This window comes from Caretta caretta, chromosome 1, assembly GCF_965140235.1.
Source record: "Caretta caretta isolate rCarCar2 chromosome 1, rCarCar1.hap1, whole genome shotgun sequence".
Taxonomy (NCBI): domain Eukaryota; kingdom Metazoa; phylum Chordata; order Testudines; family Cheloniidae; genus Caretta; species Caretta caretta.
The window spans coordinates 137,907,135-137,925,386 of record NC_134206.1 but is presented as its reverse complement, the minus strand read 5'-3'; the positions used below and the strand labels follow the sequence as shown (position 1 = coordinate 137,925,386).

The 18,252-nt window shown below is 42.6% G+C and overlaps 1 protein-coding gene across 1 annotated transcript in view; it reads left to right on the top strand.

Moving 5' to 3' along the window:
• Positions 1–18,252, top strand: part of ACE2 (angiotensin converting enzyme 2) — a 39,293-nt gene that overhangs the window by 10,439 nt on the left and 10,602 nt on the right. The window contains exons 5-15 of the mRNA XM_048861564.2: positions 1,299–1,411; positions 2,522–2,630; positions 3,913–4,010; positions 6,040–6,209; positions 8,446–8,672; positions 9,443–9,587; positions 14,600–14,698; positions 15,500–15,622; positions 15,936–16,108; positions 16,191–16,250; positions 16,977–17,035. Of these exons, the coding sequence (XP_048717521.1) occupies positions 1,299–1,411; positions 2,522–2,630; positions 3,913–4,010; positions 6,040–6,209; positions 8,446–8,672; positions 9,443–9,587; positions 14,600–14,698; positions 15,500–15,622; positions 15,936–16,108; positions 16,191–16,250; positions 16,977–17,035 (1,376 nt within the window). The remainder of the gene's footprint in view (positions 1–1,298; positions 1,412–2,521; positions 2,631–3,912; positions 4,011–6,039; positions 6,210–8,445; positions 8,673–9,442; positions 9,588–14,599; positions 14,699–15,499; positions 15,623–15,935; positions 16,109–16,190; positions 16,251–16,976; positions 17,036–18,252) is intronic.

Here is an 18,252-nt window from a genome sequence, read left to right as displayed (position 1 = left end):
GCCAGGTGCCCCAGAGGGAATGAACAGAACAGGTAATCATCAAGTGATCCATCCCCTGTTGCCCATTCCCAGCTTCTGGCAAACAGAGGCTAGGAACACCATCCTTGCCCATCCTAGTTAACAGCCATTGATGGACCTATCCTTCATGAACTTATTGAGTTCTTTTTTGAACCCTGTTATAGTCTTGGCCTTCACAACATCCTCTGGCAAAGAATTCCACAGGATGACTGTGCATTGTGTGAAGAAATACTTCCTTTTGTTTGTTATAAACCTGCTGCCTATTAATTTCATTTGGTGCCCCTAATTCTTGTGTTATGAGAAGAAGTAAACAACACTTCCTTATTTACTTTCACCACACCAGTCACGATTTTAATATACCTCTATCATATTCCCCCTTAGTCGTCTCTTTTCCAAGCTGAAAAGTCCCAGTCTTATTAATCCCTCCTCATACGGAAGCTGATCCATACTCCTAATCATTGTTGTTGCCCTTTTCTGAAACATTTCCAATTCCATTCATCTCTCCGCACGCAACCAGACCTCTACCTGTCTACTTTCCTGTATTTTATCCTTCCTCAAAAAAGTCTAAGTAGAGGCAGTGCCCAAGCATGGAAAATTTAAGTCCAAATGGTAAATGTTTGTCAAAAGTTACAAGCAATTGAAAAGGGAGGGTTGTAATGGAAAGTGTCAAGGCAACTTTAACTAGAGGCCTTGCTACCAGCTCCCTCAGTATTAGAGAGGGCCTAGACAGTGGGCTTTAAACATGAAGCATCCCCTCCCCAATCAAATTTCATGGAGGGGATGTTGAATTTGAATCCCAGGATCTGAGCTTGCCCCTGTAGTTGTACTCTTGAGGTAGATTCAAAACTAGAAAGGGCTTTTTTCCTACGTCTAGTTTGGAGGCAGCCTGTCCTGCATATGTTTTATGAGACTGATTTGTGAGATTTCATTGTCACTGAAACTGAACCCAAGTCTTTGTTCTCCCTTGACACCTAATCTAATGAAGAACTCTAGCCTAATCCGTCTCTTTATTCTTCCTCTCTGATGAGCATGAATCACAGACAGTCCTTCAAACAGTTCCCGCAATTTCTGTTTCTGCTGTCCCTGGAGACTTGGGCTATCTAAACTGCAGTGGAACAGAGCTTTTCCATGGGGTGGCTTCCTCCCTCCCACCGTCTCAGAGGACACACTCATGCCTTCAGTTCCAATACAAGTAACTTCATCTCTTCCCTTATAGGGAGAGATTGTTTAAATTTCAGGCTGGACTCTGGTCTCAGTAAGAGCATGCTTTTGTTTTGCAGAGTATTCTGACTATGGAGATTACTGGAGAGGAAATTATGAAGTAGATAATTCCCCAGAATATGCCTACAGCCGTAATCAGCTGATTGAAGATGTGGAAACGACATTTGAGCAGGTAGTGATTCAGTGTCAAGTTGTGGAAGTTTTCTTAACCACAGTTCTGAAGTTTCATTTCGTCATTTCTACACTGGTTTGTAATTTGTGAAAGTTTTGTGACTTAAACAGCTGTACCATGGGAAAATAGTACAACTCTGCCTAGCCCACTGGCCTTGGGTAATGTAGGCTCCACAAACCATAATCAGGTGGTTTTGTTCATACCATTTATTGCTCTCACAGTCCTTTCAGTTTCACCTGGAGTTTCACATTCTCACGAACTTAAGACTTCAAAGCAAACCTGGGGCAAGCTCAAATGGAACTTGCAGGTTTCATATGAACCTGGACTCTTTTCTGGAATTCCCTTCTCCCCTTGCTCCAACAGGGCCTGAATTTGTTACAAAGCCTATATATTTATCTAGTCTTTTAGGGGAAAATTTAGCTTCCTCCATCACAACCATAGAAGGTACCCTTTGCCGTGGAACCAGTGCATTTTTACTGCAAAAGGTACAGCAGTGAGCAGGAGGTAGGAGAATGAGGGATGTCACTACATGCTATGCAGCTTCTTACATCCTTCTCCTGTGTGGGGGCTGTGTGAAACCTCACAGGAGAGCATTCTGCCAGGGGACTGTAGTGACATCCATTGAATGGTTCCATAGCTATTCCATGGCTTAGGGATAGACATGCCTCCCTTCCTTACACCTGTGCAGTGCTATTAGGGCCTTACTGAGGGGAAGCTGGATTGCAGTAGCATTTTGTCTCCAAGCTCTCATATGCAACTTAATGGTGGGGATATGGTTGCCAGGGTCCTGTTAGCCAGCCATTTCCTCTGGGAACACCCCAGTACCACAATGAGGTCAGGATGATCTTTACAACGGACCCCGTAAAAGTCACAAAATTCATTCTTGAATTGCCTGATATCAATATTGTGGGACAAGATGACAAACAACAACAAGTGGATTGCAAATTTCAGAATGTATCCACATGACAATGTGTACATACACCTAGAACATTGGACAGGTGCATGATAATACAATAAACAATATCCAGTTGGTTGAATCTTAGAGGCTCTGCATTTCTAGATGGTGGCTTAGACAAATTAATGGCTCTGTGATCTATCCCCGTTTTTTAGATAAAACCTTTATATCGGGAGCTACATGCTTATGTGAGGTACAGGCTGGAGAATGTCTATGGCTCAGACCGCATCAGTTCAACAGGATGTCTTCCTGCTCATTTACTCGGTATGAAAAAACATCTGTATTATAGAAGCTTGATTTCGTAGACACTTACTGCTGTGGGAGCAGGACAGTGCCATTTAAGACATAAATATTAAGACATTAAACTGCATGTGAATCCAGATTCTTGATATAATTTTGGGTCCCATTCCAGTAGGTGCTGTGCAAACACACAGGGAAAGAGACAGTGCCTGCCCTGCAGAGGTTACAGTCTAGAAAGACAAGACAGAGAAAGAGTGGGAGGGGAAACAGAGGCATAGAGAGTTGAAGCAATTTTCCAAAGCTCATACAGCTGGTGAGAGGCAGAGGTAGGAATAGAACCCAGGTCCCCTATCTTCCAATCCAGTGCCCTTTCCATTAGACCATATTGCCTCCCCAAAATGGCACGATGTAATGTAGCCAATTTAACGTCATTAAAGGAAATTAGGTCAAGATTCTCAGAAATGGGTATCTAAAGCTAAACTACTAAATTCTTATTTAGGAAGATGATTTTAGGCACATTTTTTGAAAATTTTGACCTTAACCGTGACATTCTTATTTTAACTGTGCCACTTTTATGTTGCATTAATGTAATGTATACATTTAGCCATATGTGAATGTCAGTTAATGAAAATAATCAATTGTAGTATTACACATAGAAATGCAGTGGATGCTCAGTTGTTTCAATTTGAAATGGTCCTGAAGCTGTATGGTAAGAGGTAGTTTATCTCAGGGAATGATGGTGTTTGTTTTTCATTGAAGAAATTAGCACCTTTGAGGTTGAAATAATTTTGGTATGGCAAATAAAACTTTTATATATTTATAAAATATTATATATTTATATATATAATATTTTATATATATAAATATATAATATTTTATAAATATATAAAAGTTTTATTTAGAATTTATATATTCTAAAATATTCTACTTGTGGTATCATTATATTAAATATATCCTGTCTATGTCTATCCATCTGTTGTCTCATACTTAGATTTTAAGCTCTTGGAACAGGGACCATTGTGTTCTGTCTTTGTACAGCATCTAGTACAATGAGGCCTTGATCCATGACTGGGGTTCCTAGGAGCTAACATAATAATAATAAATAATAACGTGCCTGATGCAAAGCCCATTAATGTTAATGTAAGGACTCCCATTAATTCCAATGGGCTTTGCATCAGGTCCTAGCTTACATGTGTGAAAATCCTTACACCTGTTATGATACAAACCCAACAATCTGGTGATGACTTTGAGCATGGTAGATAGTATACTATTTAATTAATTTGTAACTTTCCCTTCTCTGTTGAAGGTGACATGTGGGGTAGATTTTGGACTAATTTGTATGCCTTGACAGTCCCCTATCCAGACAAACCAAACATTGATGTAACTTCTGAAATGGTTAAAAAGGTAAGACTTCTAATGAGATGTCAAGCTGCAAATATGGTTTTGCTGCTATTCTCATGGTTCTTTAAATGATGTTTTTAGGTAGTTTATTAAATAGAATACTTCAGCCATCCCCCTGGAAACCAGGGCTGGTCTTAGGTATAGTCATGCTTCAGGCACAGAATTATTTCCTACACTCCCTTTTATTGTTTCCTTTACTCTTCCCCTGTGTTTATCCATTCACTTCCCATCTGTTCCCCTCTCCCTCACTATTCTATTCCCCTCCCTCTCTCCCTCTCCCCATCCTCTTCCACTGTCTAGTCTCAGTTCCAACTCCCTTTCCCTCTCCTGCATCTGTTCCATGTTTTGTGTATAAAAATCCCAGTAAATAAAATCCCACCCAAGAAATCATTGCACTAACAAGACAATTGCCCTGATCAATCTGCTTGTATGTTGTATCCTTTTTCCCAGCTCTGCCAGTCTTGCATCTTTAGATTGTAAGGTGTAAGGACAGTGACTGTCTTTTATGTGTTATACAGTGCCTAGCACAATAAGGCCCTGAACCTGGTTGGGGCCTCGAGGCGTAACAATAAAAATGTTCTGTGATGTTTAATCAAATGTTTGTTTTTGTAAAATGAATGAAATTCAGGCAAATCTACAATCAGGAGAGCTTAGTATTTAAAATTTAACTATTTATCCTAAATATACCCACTTCTTGGATAAGAAGCTCCACTAATATGGTCCCATTGCCAGAGTACCTGAACCCAATCTTTAATGGATTTATTCTCACGACACTCCTGGTAAGGTAGGGAAGTTCTGTTATCCCCATTTTACAGGTGGGGAATTTAGGCACAGGGAGACTAGGGGCTTATCTACACAGTGAAGCCTAGTGTGCAGTAAATTGTGAAGTTGTGAATTTACAACTCTTCACTAACTCCCGAGGTGGACACTCTTACTGCACACTGCTAGTGAGGACGCACTCCACCAACACAATGAGGGTGGTGTGAACATGCAAGATCGATTTGCTTAATTTGGAGGCTCGATGTCGACTTACATAAATATGTCGACTTAACTTTGTTGTGTAGACATGGCCTAAGAGTGCCCTCAGGTGGCTTAGCTTAGTACACTTGCAAAGTGCATTAAGCTAATGTGCACAAAGGCACTCTCAGTACGTAGTAAGAGTATCCACACTGGAAATTAGTGTGGAAGAGCTAGTGCACTCCAGCTCCTGTGAGCTTTCCACACACACACCCCCACCCTCATGTAGACAAGCCTTAAGTGACTTGCCCAATGTCACCCAGGATGTCTATAGCAGAGAAGGGAATTGAATCCAGAGCATCTGTGTCTCAGGCTAACACCCTCACTGGACTATCCTACTCCCCTAATTTTAAAGCCTCTGACTTTATGGCTGCCATACTCATAGGCCAATAAAGAGCTCCCCCTATTTAGAATAAGTAAAATTGCAGAATGAAATTCAAATGAAGGTTTTTAAACTAACTTTCAAGTACAGTTATGATCAGATAAATGACTCTAAAATTGAACCCATTTTTACTCAGCTCTGCTGTCTGTTTGTATTCTGAGTTACAGATCCAATTTCCCTTTCACACTGGTTTTACAACACTGCCACTCCACTGCCTTCAACAAGTTACTCCAGACTTACACCACTGAGAGGGGAGAATCGAACCCTATATCTGTGTACATTACTGACAGAACTAAGATTTTACTGCTTTTCACTCCTGTTAATGCTTTTCTGTTCTGGTTCATACATTATCAATAGGCTAGCTTTGACTGCGGAAACCTGATTATTGATGGTGATCCATAAGTCAGCTTGACTCAGCTCCTGTAATGAGTTTTCAGGGCTGGCAGTAAGCTACCAACTTACTTGCAAACTGTAAGACTTTGGTTTGAAGTCACTGAGATACAATAAGTATGGGGACTGTGATGCTGTTTTTCAGAATCACTTTTCAGATGAGAATCTGTTCTACTGGACTGTGAGAAATATCTAGCTATAGAATGATTGGCTAATATCAGTGAATATCATTGTTTGTTTCAGAATTGGGATGCAACAAAAATATTTAAGGCTGCTGAGGATTTTTTCATCTCTGTTGGCCTCTATGAAATGACTGAAGGCTTCTGGAACAACTCTATGATTACAGAGCCTAACGATGGCAGAAAGGTTGTTTGCCATCCGACAGCTTGGGATATGGGAAAAAAGGATTATAGGTACTGTATCAATTGTAATTGTTTCCTATGGGTACTCATAGAATCTTCACATTTCTCTTCAAAGATGTAAAAGGTTGCTATGAAGAGGGCAGTGATCTCTAGTTCTCCATGTCCAATGAGGGGAGGACAAGTAGTAACTGGCTTAGTTTGTAGCAAGAGAGATTTAGGTTAGATAAGAGGAAAAAACTTTCTAACTGTAAGTGTGGTTAAGTACTAGCATAGGTTACCCAGGGAGGTTGTGGAATCCCAGTCACTGGAGGTTTCTAAAACGAGATTAGACAAACACTTGTCAGGGATGATCTAGGTATACTTGGTCCTGCCTCAGCACAGGGAGCTAGACCGGATGAACTCTTGAGGTCCCTTCCAGCCTTACATTTCTATGATTCTTTGATATCTAGTCAAGTGCACCAGGGAAAACTGCTATTTTAATTTTATCTTTTCCTTACTTCTCTAATATTTTTGGCAGGGGGCAGATTTAGGGTGGTTAGGGGAATCTAAACTGGATTTTGTAACATTTTTCTGTAAAATCAATGGGCTACTCTCTTCTATTAAACAGAGGAGTGTGTTCATATAAGTTAGTGATAGAACAACTGTGTTGTGGGACTTTAACACAATTATCAAAAAAGGACAGTGCTTAGCCTATTAACTTCACGGGGACCACGTGGGATGCAAATCAGTGAAAATTTGTTCCCCGTGTATCTGCTTCATGTTCAGCGAGAATGTGGATTTATCTACAATGAGACCCATTGGAGCAGGTTGTATCTTCCCTTGAAATCAATGGTAGTTACCAATAGCCTGCAAGGAGAGAATTGGACCAGTGGTGGGTCACCAGATATCAGTCATTGATCTAGGTGTGAAAATTTCCAGTCCTGGACCATCTACCAATGTAATTTGGTGACAGTGAAGGGAAGGCACATTTGAGGGGAAAGAACAATTTGTCTGGTGGGGTTTTATGAAATAGCAGTTGTATGAAGGTGTGAAATGTCAGGAGTAGCTTTGGGTGAGATGGATTAGTGAGCAGAGTCCAGGGGAGGTGATCCAAGGTTCATGATATATTCAGCTCATCACATGCTTTCATAATTTAGCACATGTATGTCACTATGTGCTGTATGTACTTTGTCCTTAACTGCCACTTCATAAACATTACATAGTGAGGCCTCAACACCCACATGAGGTGAGCAGAAATCAACATCTCCATTTCACACATGGGGTAACAAACACCAGAGTGAAATGACAGAGTCTGTGGCAGAGAGGCAATTAGAAAGCAGGTCTCTTGCCTGTTACGCCCTATGTCTTATTCACATATCATAATGGCCCCCGGGCAAATCGTGTCTTAGCTACCCCAACTGTAAATTGTGGCAAATGGTGCTTATGCGTCTCTATAAAGTGTTCTGAGATCAAGAGATAGAAAACTGCTGCCGTAGGTGGGTACAAAGTACCATCCACAGCAGGGAATAGAGACACAGAAAGGGTAATTAATTTGCTTGGAAGGCGCTGTGTTCAAGTGGATATACAGAGGCTTAGCAGAGAAAGGAAACCTGGGTGTAAAGATTTTGGTTCTAAAACCAACTTTCTGTGACTTGGCCATGTCCTTTAACTTCAGAGATAAGCTACCTTTCCTCTAAGGCACAAACCCTCCTGGAGCTCCCCCAGTGTTGATCTAACTCTGCACCACACCTTACTCTGGGCTGTGTGCAGTTTGCACAGTCCAGCTAGTCATAAGGGTGCAATAAAGCTGTAAATCTCCATGTAGCAGCAGAAGTGTTAATAATGCATATTGACAAAAAATGAATATGTTCAACGTGCATCTGGACATTTATAAATACTCAGGCTAAAAAGAGTTCTATATGCAGTCGCCAATATTTGTTAATTTCTTACTGTATTAATTATTCAACCAATTATGTAAACTTGGCAGAGATTCTCCTTAATAAGCACTGTTAATGTGCCAGCTTTCAGCGTAGTAAAAAATGGCTGCATACAAAATGCCTGGCAATATTCATTTTACCTCTGCAGAATTCAATAAGAGCCAAAGGAATTTTACTTAAAACTTTCCTCCAAAATCACCTTTAGGCAGGCGAATGTTTTAGAAAACGATAAACATGAATTACACCAGGGGGTTAGTAAGTGAGTTATTTAAGGTGTTTTGCAGCCACAACTACAGCATCCAGTACCAAGCAAATGGTATAGCTCTGCCAGTATCTTTATTTACTTTTAAATGCTTTGCATTGGAATGCAGGATCAAGATGTGCACTAAAGTGAGTATGGATGACTTCTTGACAGCACATCATGAGATGGGGCATATAGAGTATGATATGGCATATTCCAACCTCTCTTTCCTGCTGAGAAGTGGCGCTAACGAAGGATTTCATGAAGCAGTAGGAGAAATCATGTCACTGTCTGCAGCTACTCCAAAGCATTTGAAATCACTTGACCTTCTAGAATCTACTTTTCAGGAAGACAATGGTAACTAATAAAAATGTATTCATGCCATATTTTGTAGCAGAGGATGAGTAAGTCTGTAAGACGAGTGAGTGACTTAGATGCTTTTGAGAATTACAGCTCAGTTACATATCACAGTATGTTCATTTCCAAAATGACTTCATGAACCGGGAAGCACTTATTTGTAATGCACCACTCATTTGATGCTACTGCAAGAATTTAGAAGTAAACTGGTAGTTCTTCACTAACTTCAGAATTGAATAATTATTGAGGAAATCTTCACAGCACAGTAAGATTAGTGGTGATCCTTGTACTTTGTTTGCATAAAGCTATGCAAATCTATATCAAAATGTAAAGGGCTGCTTTGTCCAACTTCTTCTTCACAGCTAAATTTGTCTGGCTTGTCCAGTTGATTATTACATGATGAAGATGAGCCTAAATCAAATCCCTCAGTCCAAAATCCTCCAAAATTTGGGGAAATGCAGATTAGGATTTGGATCCAAACTCTTGAGCCCAGGGCCATCTCAACTAAATAAATACAACAAAATAATGTTGCAACAAAAGCCACAGGGATTATGAATGTTTAGAAAGTAGAATTGGAGCAAAAAGAGGAAAAAAAGTCCAAATTTGCATAACAATATCTTCCTGGGTTTCTTTGGGTTTGTGTGTTTGTGTTTCACTAAAATTTTCTAAGCAGATGTACTCATTAGCTATGTATGGTGAAGGAAGCAACATTAGTAGCCTGGTCATGTATTCATCATCACCTTAACAGTTACATTGTGCTCTTTTTTCAGAAACGGATATCAACTTCCTACTCAAACAAGCCCTCACTATTGTTGGAACAATGCCTTTTACTTACATGCTAGAGAAGTGGCGATGGATGGTATTTAGAGGTGACATTCCAAAAGGTGAATGGATGAAGAAGTGGTGGGAGATGAAGTAAGTGTGGGGAAACAGGAAGAAGAACTTTTGGGGAAGAGGGTTTCAGGGATTGTTCAGTTTTCATTTTCAGGAGTACCAGAGGCGCCAGGGAAGTGGAGGGGAATGCCAAATTAGTTAGCAAAAGTAAACAGCTCTGTCGCAGAGGCACTGAAATGCTATCCACTGGTAGATGTTCTTGGTCTTCATACACCTGTATGGACTAAATGTCTGCAGTTTCAGAGATTTAGGTATGCTGAAAGAGGTCTTTCTCCATGGTACAGTTTGGGAAATCAGCTATTCGTGAGGAAAAAAAGGAGCTATATTTCTCCACTCCAAAGGCACAGCAGGCAAGAGACCTGCTTTCTAGTCCCATCTCTGTCACAGACCTTTTAACTTCTCAGTGTTTCACACTTACCCCATGTGTAAAATGGAGATAATAATGGTATTCACTTACCTCATGGGATGTTGCTCAATATCACTAATGCACTTTCTGGGACCTGCTCCCAAGCCCATTCAGTGTAATGGGTGTCTGTCACAGTGTTCACAACTCACCGCTGTGGCACCTCCTTCTGCGGATTATCTCATGACCAGTCTGATGCCCTCTCCTTTGGTTTCTCTCCCCATGGTATCACTCGCACTTGCCCTCTGCAGTCAGGTTACTCCCTTTTCACCACTCCAGGTGCTCCCTCTTCCTGGCTTGGCCCTTCGCCCAGGTCACTATAGTCCTCCTCTTCTGGGGTATCAAAGTTCCATGATGGCTGTCCTAGGCCATCTTCTGCTCCACTGCCCTGTCTGTGCTACTTCCCCAGTGGCTAGGAGGGAACCCGGGCTTGCCCACTAGTCTCGGTTCCAGGCAGGGATCCTACAACCAGTGGCCAAGGTCGGCACTGTCCAAAACCTTGCTGCTCTTTCCCAGGGCTGCTTCCCACTTTGCTTCTGTCAGTCTCCTTTGGGTTTGTGCCCTTTCCTCAGGGCCCAGATCTCAGAGCTTCTATTCTCCCCCAGGTTCCTCCTTTCCTTCTCTAAGCCCAGAAAGTGACTATCTGCTTTCTCTACTGCAGCCTCCCTCTTACGCTCTACTTTGAATCTACTTTACTGTATACTTTATAGCAGCTTAGCCTGCCCCTTGCCCAGCTGGGCTTCATCAATCAGCCCTGACTCTCTCCCAGGTGCAGCCTGTCACAGGGTTAATTGGTCCTTTCTCTCTACTCAGGCCTTGTGTGGGGCAGATACCCATCACATACCCTCCCACTCCAGTCTGTAACCCTGGGGGGTATGGATGCCTTTCCCCTTGGAGTTGTTGGAGCTAGTTACCTTGCTTCTGCTCCAGATTACCCACCATAAGGAGCAGTCTACCCTTCTCCTCCATGGTGTCCTGAAACTTTTCCCTCTGGAATTCTAAGTCTTGCGAAGCCACTTGCAAGGCTTACTCTGCAGCTGCCAGCCTCTCTTGTAGCTTTTGCCCTGGCTCTGCAGACTCCCCCAGCTCTCTTTCTCCCGGGGTCTGAGTTCCCACTGCCTTCTGGTTACTCTCCGTGTTTGTCCTTGTATCCTTTAACTTTGTCTTTGGCAGACTCTTTCTTCCCTCCAATCTCTCCTCACCCTCTAGGTCCTCTCGACTACTGTTGTGCACTTTCTATGGGCCTCTGGCTCATCCTTCCATTCCTTTCTCGATCGTTTGCTCTTTTCCTGCTAGTTTCTCTTTGTGTGAAGACAGTGCCTCTGCACTTGCTCCCATTTCCCACAGACAAAACAGATCCCTCCTTTTCCTACTCCTTCAGGAGATGGCACTCTTTGGGGCTTTTCTGCATCCCTCCTTTCCAGGCAAGACTCCTTGTCCTGATACACACAGGGACATTCCCTTTTCAACTGTCCCCACTGCCTGCAGTGTAATACACACTCTTGACCAGGCCTCTGAGCATTTTTTCTGTTCCCAGCCTCTTCAGCCCTGGCTCACTTTTCCCCATAGGATCTTAAATAAAGATTTCCGCTTTTCTGCTAGCTTCATTAAATACCCCTGCAGTTATAACTGGGCCTCCCCCTGTCTCTGCTGGTTCTGCAGAAGCAGTGCCTGGAGCCCCATGATTGCTTTTCATTCCCCTTAAACAGGAGCAAAAACTCTGCATCCATTTCAGGAGGGTATACTGGCCTTCTCCAAAAAAGGCCTCCATATACAGCAGCTCCATAGTCCCTTTACTTCTTCTACAGCTGCTGTGGCCCCTCACTTTTCCCTTGTATCAGTGGTGACTGTTATGCACTATCCCTCACACTCCCCTCATCTCAGAGGTGACCGACATGCATAGTTTCTCACTCCACTTGTCTCAGGGATGCTTATTATGCCCACATTCATCACAGGGTTTGCTGCTCACTGCTGTGGTGCCTCCTTGTGGCCCATCTGGGGATTAGCTCATGCCTTCTTTGACACCACCTCCTTTAGTTTCACACCCCAGGGTGTCTCTCTTTCTCTTTCCCTCTCCCTCATCAGATTACTCCCTCTTTATTGCTCAGGGTATTCCTTTTTCATGGCTTGGCTCTCTGGTCAGATCACTATAATCCTCCTCTCCTGGGAGATCCAAGTCCCATTGGATGACTATCCTAGGCTGTCTTCTGCTCCACTGCCCACTCTGTGCCACTTCCCCAGTGGCTGGTAGGGGAACCCAGGCCTGCCCATTACACCAGGTTCCAGCCCAGGGACCCTACAACCAGCAGCCAAATTCTGCACTGTCCAAAACCTTGCTGCTGTTTCTCTGGGATACTTCCTCTACTTCATCCCTATCATGCTCCTTTTCCACCCTTCTCTGGATATGCCCTTCCCTCAAGGCCTGGATCCCAGGGCTTCAATTCAGCCCCGGTTTCCTCCTTTCCCTCTCTAAGCCCAAACAGTGACTGTCCACTTCTCTGACTACAACCCTCCTTACTTTCTCCTTCCTGGTTTTATAGCAGTTTAGCCTGCCCCTTGCCCAGCTGGGCTTCATCATCAATTAGACCTTTTCAATGCTGACTCTCCCCCAGCTGCAGCCTGTCACAAGGTTAATTAGGCCTTCTCTCTATTCAGGCCTTGCATGGGGTTGACACCTCATCATGGTGTCTTTGGTTCAATGGGCTATGCATCAGACCGATGACAAGCGGAGTGTGAAGCCAATTGATTGTGGAATATTTTACAACAATGATTTTACCTTTCCTACCCCATCTTAACATAAATCCTTTGGTTTTTAATCTTTTATGTCAAAGGGCCATATCCTGCTATTCATTTTGAAGCCGTGCCACCATTGACATCACTGTGAGTTCTGTTGTATTGATTTCAAAGGTAAAAAAAGTTAGCAATGTTATAAACTCTTTCACAATCCAACATTAAAACATAGATACTTAGGTTTGGAGTTTTCTTCTACGGAGGCCTTGGTTTTACTCAGTTCCTTAGCAAACACCCAAAAGCATTCATTCTAAAGCTGAAACAGATGGAAGAACAATAAATTAAAGCAAGTATTTATATTGAAAATGAAATAGAGTAGTATGTAAAATTAACTTAAACCTTTAAAGTTTCTCTCCATTTGGAGGCAAAATATCAGTTTCTTCTATTCGGAGAACAAACTTACTTTGATGAAAAGGAAAGGGTTAATTTCACTTTCAGTCCTGTTGGGTAAAATGCCTCCTGTTTCTAACAAACACACAGACACAAGGTGGAGGAGAGATGGGATAGAAAGGGTGAGGGAAATATGGCTTTTGTTGATGTCTTTGGAACACTGGAAGGCTGGTGAGTCACGAATGGATGCTTTGGCTGGCAGGCCAATCAGGGCACCTGTTGCTTGGACCGTGGGGCATAATCTGGTTGGGTCTTTTCTCCTTAAACAGGATAGAATTGTGGTCATCTCATCCCACTGTGCTGATGCAATGCAGTTGATTTCAGGATTTGATGAAAAATTGAGATAGGATAGGAGGAAGGGGGAGATGGGGAAAGCAACACAAGAGGAGTGGAACAGAACAGGATCTTATGTGCCTTTTCAATGCTGGCAATTAGGTATCCCCACTGATGGGCTGAGGCCTGGATGTCATGATATGATTTCCAGGACTCACAAGTGAAAAACAAAAAGAAAAGGAGTACTTGTGGCACCTTAGAGACTAACCAATTTATTTGAGCATAAGCTTTCGTGAGCTACAGCTCACTTCATCGGATGCATCATGAGCTGTAGCTCACGAAAGCTTATGCTCAAATAAATTGGTTAGTCTCTAAGGTGCCACAAGTACTCCTTTTCTTTTTGCGAATACAGACTAACATGGCTGTTACTCTGAAAAGTGAAAAACAAAGTTCTTTGAACAAGAGCAAGGCCTAGTGGCCTTCCTCTCAGGAAGAAAGTCTTTCAGACTGGTCAGCTCCTTTTATCATGGGGTTAGGGAAGATGAGCAGATGAGACCAACTGGGATACAAGGTGGAAAAGGAGATGAATTTTTTTTCAAAGTCTTTTTTTAAGGAACCCCCAAAGGGGACAAGTGAGTGGCATAGTTCATTCCCTCTTTATTTTGTCCATCAATTAGTCCTAATATCCACCACACCAATTTTAGTTCATTAATTTCAGACAACACCTCTTCTTGTTGTTACAAAGCATCATTTTAACAGTCCTTGAATGATATCAGTCGCCTCTTTTTGTTTGGACTAGTCTAGTTGACCTGCCTGGTTTTCTTGCATTTATTCATAACATTTATCATAAAAAAACCTGTTTACCATGGTTAATTTTCAAACTGGCAAAAAGTTCTAGATTATTGTGACATTTTCACTCACTTCTTACATTTGAGTTTCCAGTCAGGGTTAAATGTTTAGGTCCAATAGTCCCATGCACAGTAGTTCCATGGACAGCCCAATAGCAGTTTAGGAGCCTAGTTTATTTAGCTTTGTTATGTCCGTGTTTGGAAGGTAAGGGAGATGCCAGCAGTGATGACTGCTACAAACAGCAGCTGCCCTGTGGAAAGGTCAGTCTATATTTTTCTCAAGAACTAGTAATGGGAATGCCTCTAATTTTTTCTTCCCCTACCCACAGGCGAGAAGTAGTGGGTGTGGTTGAACCACTGCCTCACGATGAAACATACTGTGACCCAGCTGCTCTGTTTCATGTGGCCAATGATTACTCTTTCATAAGGTACCTTTATCATCATCATTTAACTCCTAGATGACAAGCAGCGGCTTGCTCAAATACTTCATTCAGAGTGTTAAGGCCAAATTCTTCTTTTGGTTAAGCCCTGGCCTAAGGCCTCCGGAAGTCAATGGGAATCTTTCCAGTGACTTCAATGGGCATTGGATCAGACCCGCTGACTTGTTAGGGCCGGATTCTCGCACGGCGTAATGCGACAGGAGATGCCCAGAAGCAATTTCTTGCTGTGCAGAGGAACTTTCTGCTGCTGTAATGTTGGTGGAGATGGCTCTGTTGTTTCCTATGCCAGCTGCCTCTCTGATCCTCACCATAAGGGGAAGGAGGGAGAACGCTGGAAGTCCTTCACTGGATTCAGGTGCCTAAAGAACCAGGGGAGCAGGCCCCTGAAGGATCAGACGCTAGTGCCAATGACATACATTAGGGATGTCCGGGTACAGCCCTGACTCAGAGAGCTGCAGCTGGCTCCCTGGGGCTCCTCCATCCAAATGATCCCAGCTGTGCTCAGCTAGAGTGGAGAATCAGAGTCTCTGTAACTTCACTTACTCCAGCTAGGGCCCATTGTAACAGAGAGCACATCTTAGCTCTTATGATTTTGGCATTTGAACATTATCAGGATGTTTGGCCCAGCTCGTCATTAGTGTTTTGTCTTTCTCTCCAAAGTGCCCAGGGTCACCGCAGGAGCGTTAATCTAAATTGCAGTCCATTCCAAAGGGCAAGGCTATTTGCTGCTCCAGTGTGAGCTGGGTAACACAAAGTATGGCTTTTGTTCTTTTTTCTCTTTTCTTTTAGATATTACACAAGGACCATTTATCAGTTCCAGTTTCAGGAGGCACTTTGCAAGGCTGCTAACCATACAGGTCCTCTTTACACATGTGACATTACTAATTCCACGGCAGCTGGTCACAAACTGCGGTAACAAAACACACAATTTGTTATATAAAAGGAGAGTGAACATAACTGGGCCAAATTCATCCTGGCTGTAAAGCCACTTAAGTTACTGAAGCCAATGGGGTTACACCAGGGATAAACTTGGCTCGACATTAAAGTCTGTTTCCTTGGCTAATTCCAGTGGAGTTATGCAGACTTATACCAGCTGAGGATCTGACCCATAGGGGTTTAGTCTCCTATCAATGAGAAGGGAATTTATTTGCATTCATATGAGTGCGTACATATAATCTGTGCACAGATGGAACCTAGCAATAATTATTGATCCTTCGATACCCAGGGACATGCTTGTCTTGGGGAGATCACAGCCCTGGACCCAGGCACTAGAAAGTATAACAGGAGAACAGAAGATGAATGCAAAACCCTTGCTCCACTACTTTGAACCCTTACATCAGTGGCTGATAAAGAACAATAGTGGCAGATCTGTTGGCTGGAATGCACTCTGGACTCCATGTACGTAATGGTTTTATATGTAATTCAGAATGCTTGACAATACAATTTCTCCTCAACCCATGCCCCCTTTCTCTTTCCACAGTTGTTGAATCTGGCAGTTGGGAGAGGCAACAGGCAACGTCTACGGCCCTGGGACCCATCAGTAAGAGTTGCTCATGCAAAAGTTCATTGACTTCATCACTCCCAAAGCTGGAGAGTCAGGATACTCAGGGACCACGGTGGCCTGTCACAGCTTCATCTAATTCCCAGAAACTGAGCACTTGACCCTGATAATGAATTATTGACAAAAGTCACTTTAAAAAGCCTTTTTACATTGGCAGTGCTAAAAACTCAGGACGGATGATCAGAATGAAGGGAGAATAGTGGTTTGGGTTTGTAGGTACTGATCAGTTTCAGATCTTCAATTATAACCCTTGCTTGAGCCTACTGAGCATGCTTCACATCTGCCGGGCTGGTGAGAACTCATCTAGACTCTCTGTCATCAGAGCTGGAACGGCAATCAGGCTCAGGATGGGCAAGCCAGTTTGGAATGTTAAATGCCATCTCTCCCTGGCTCTCCATTACTGGCCACAACAAAGAGGGTGCCCAAGAAGTGAGAGTAGTAGTAAAATGCTTTATTCAGCCCAGCACCACTACATCAAATGCTGAAGCACGTGTGAGACACACACCTGTAGCCACAGTCAGTATGGGAGAATGCAGCATATCCTAGTGGCTGAGAACAGTGTTGTATCTGATACCTTCATTAGCCTGGGGAGGGTAAAAACTATCAGTAAAACAAAATCACCTCATCATCTCACTTGGCTATACAGCAGCTTTATGGAAAAGACTTTGCAGTTGTGATGCAGTGCTTTTTTTCTTTTTAAATCAGATTCTCTCAATGCAATCAAAGTGAGGATCAGTCTGAAATCAGCACTTGGGAACAATGCAGTGAGTAAATCCAGATTAGTGTATTCATTCTGTTACTATGTCATGTTTTGTTTAACAAATCACAGATCAACATGGAAATATCTAGCTGAATTCTATACAGGAGGTGTTGGACGCTCTCTGTTACAAACAATATGACTGCTCTTTCTAGCAATTTGTTTGCATATTTGATGTCATCTTTCCAGGCACTGATAAATCCTACAAACCTCCTCACAGCCTCCTCCTGCCCATGCTCCTAGCTCAGATGCCCAAATGTCCTTACTATTATTTTTCTGGAGTGCAGTAGCTAGTAGGCAAAAGATGGTACTTCCCTCAACATCGTGCTGGAGGACAGGCTCACTGCTAACTCAGCTGATCTGCCAAGGCTGGGTATTTGGTTGTGGATTTGCTCCTTATTCTAGATTTCCTTCTTCATGTTACTCTCAATGGCACAGTGCACAGACCCTTCCTTCCCGTGAAAGGTTTATAGAATATCAGGGTTAGAAGGGACCTCAGGAGGTCATCTAGTCCAACCCCCTGCTCAAAGCAGGACTAATCCCCAATTTTTGCCCCAGATCCCTAAATGGCCCCCTCAAGGATTGAACTCACAACCCTGGGTTTAGCAGGCCAATGCTCAAACCACTGAGCTATCCCTCCCCCATTATCATTGCTGTCAAAGCATGAGCATTTTTCCAGGTAAAATTGGCTCATCAGGCAAGTGCTTTTTGCTTATGTATCCAAACACTCAAATTTGAAATTCACACCTAGATGTGGGAACCTATTGGTCTAGGAAGGTTACACAAATGTGTTATTTTTTCTCACACAAACCCACACTCTTTCAGTTCTGTCACTCTCTTTTATGCAAGCCCTCGTAAACTTTTTTGCTTCCTGTCCCCCTGAGTTGAGTTAGATGTCATTCAGTGGTGATAGCAACACCACTAAAAGGCTCCATATTACAACACATTTATTAGCCATTATAGTTAATGGTTAACTTAACACCATTTTATGCCTGGCTTTTGCCATCACGTTCTTGTATCGTGCAATTGAGTGGTTGTAAAACAATCTCATTTACAGCACTTAATTTGAATGACTGTAAGATATGGTCCCAAGCTGCAAAACAAGCACATTGCATAAACACTGTCCACTAACTACATTTCTGCTCTGACACTCCTTCTATACAAGTAAATCATTCTGAAACCTTGTAGTTCAGCAAGGGATCTTGGTAACACGTGTTAATTAGT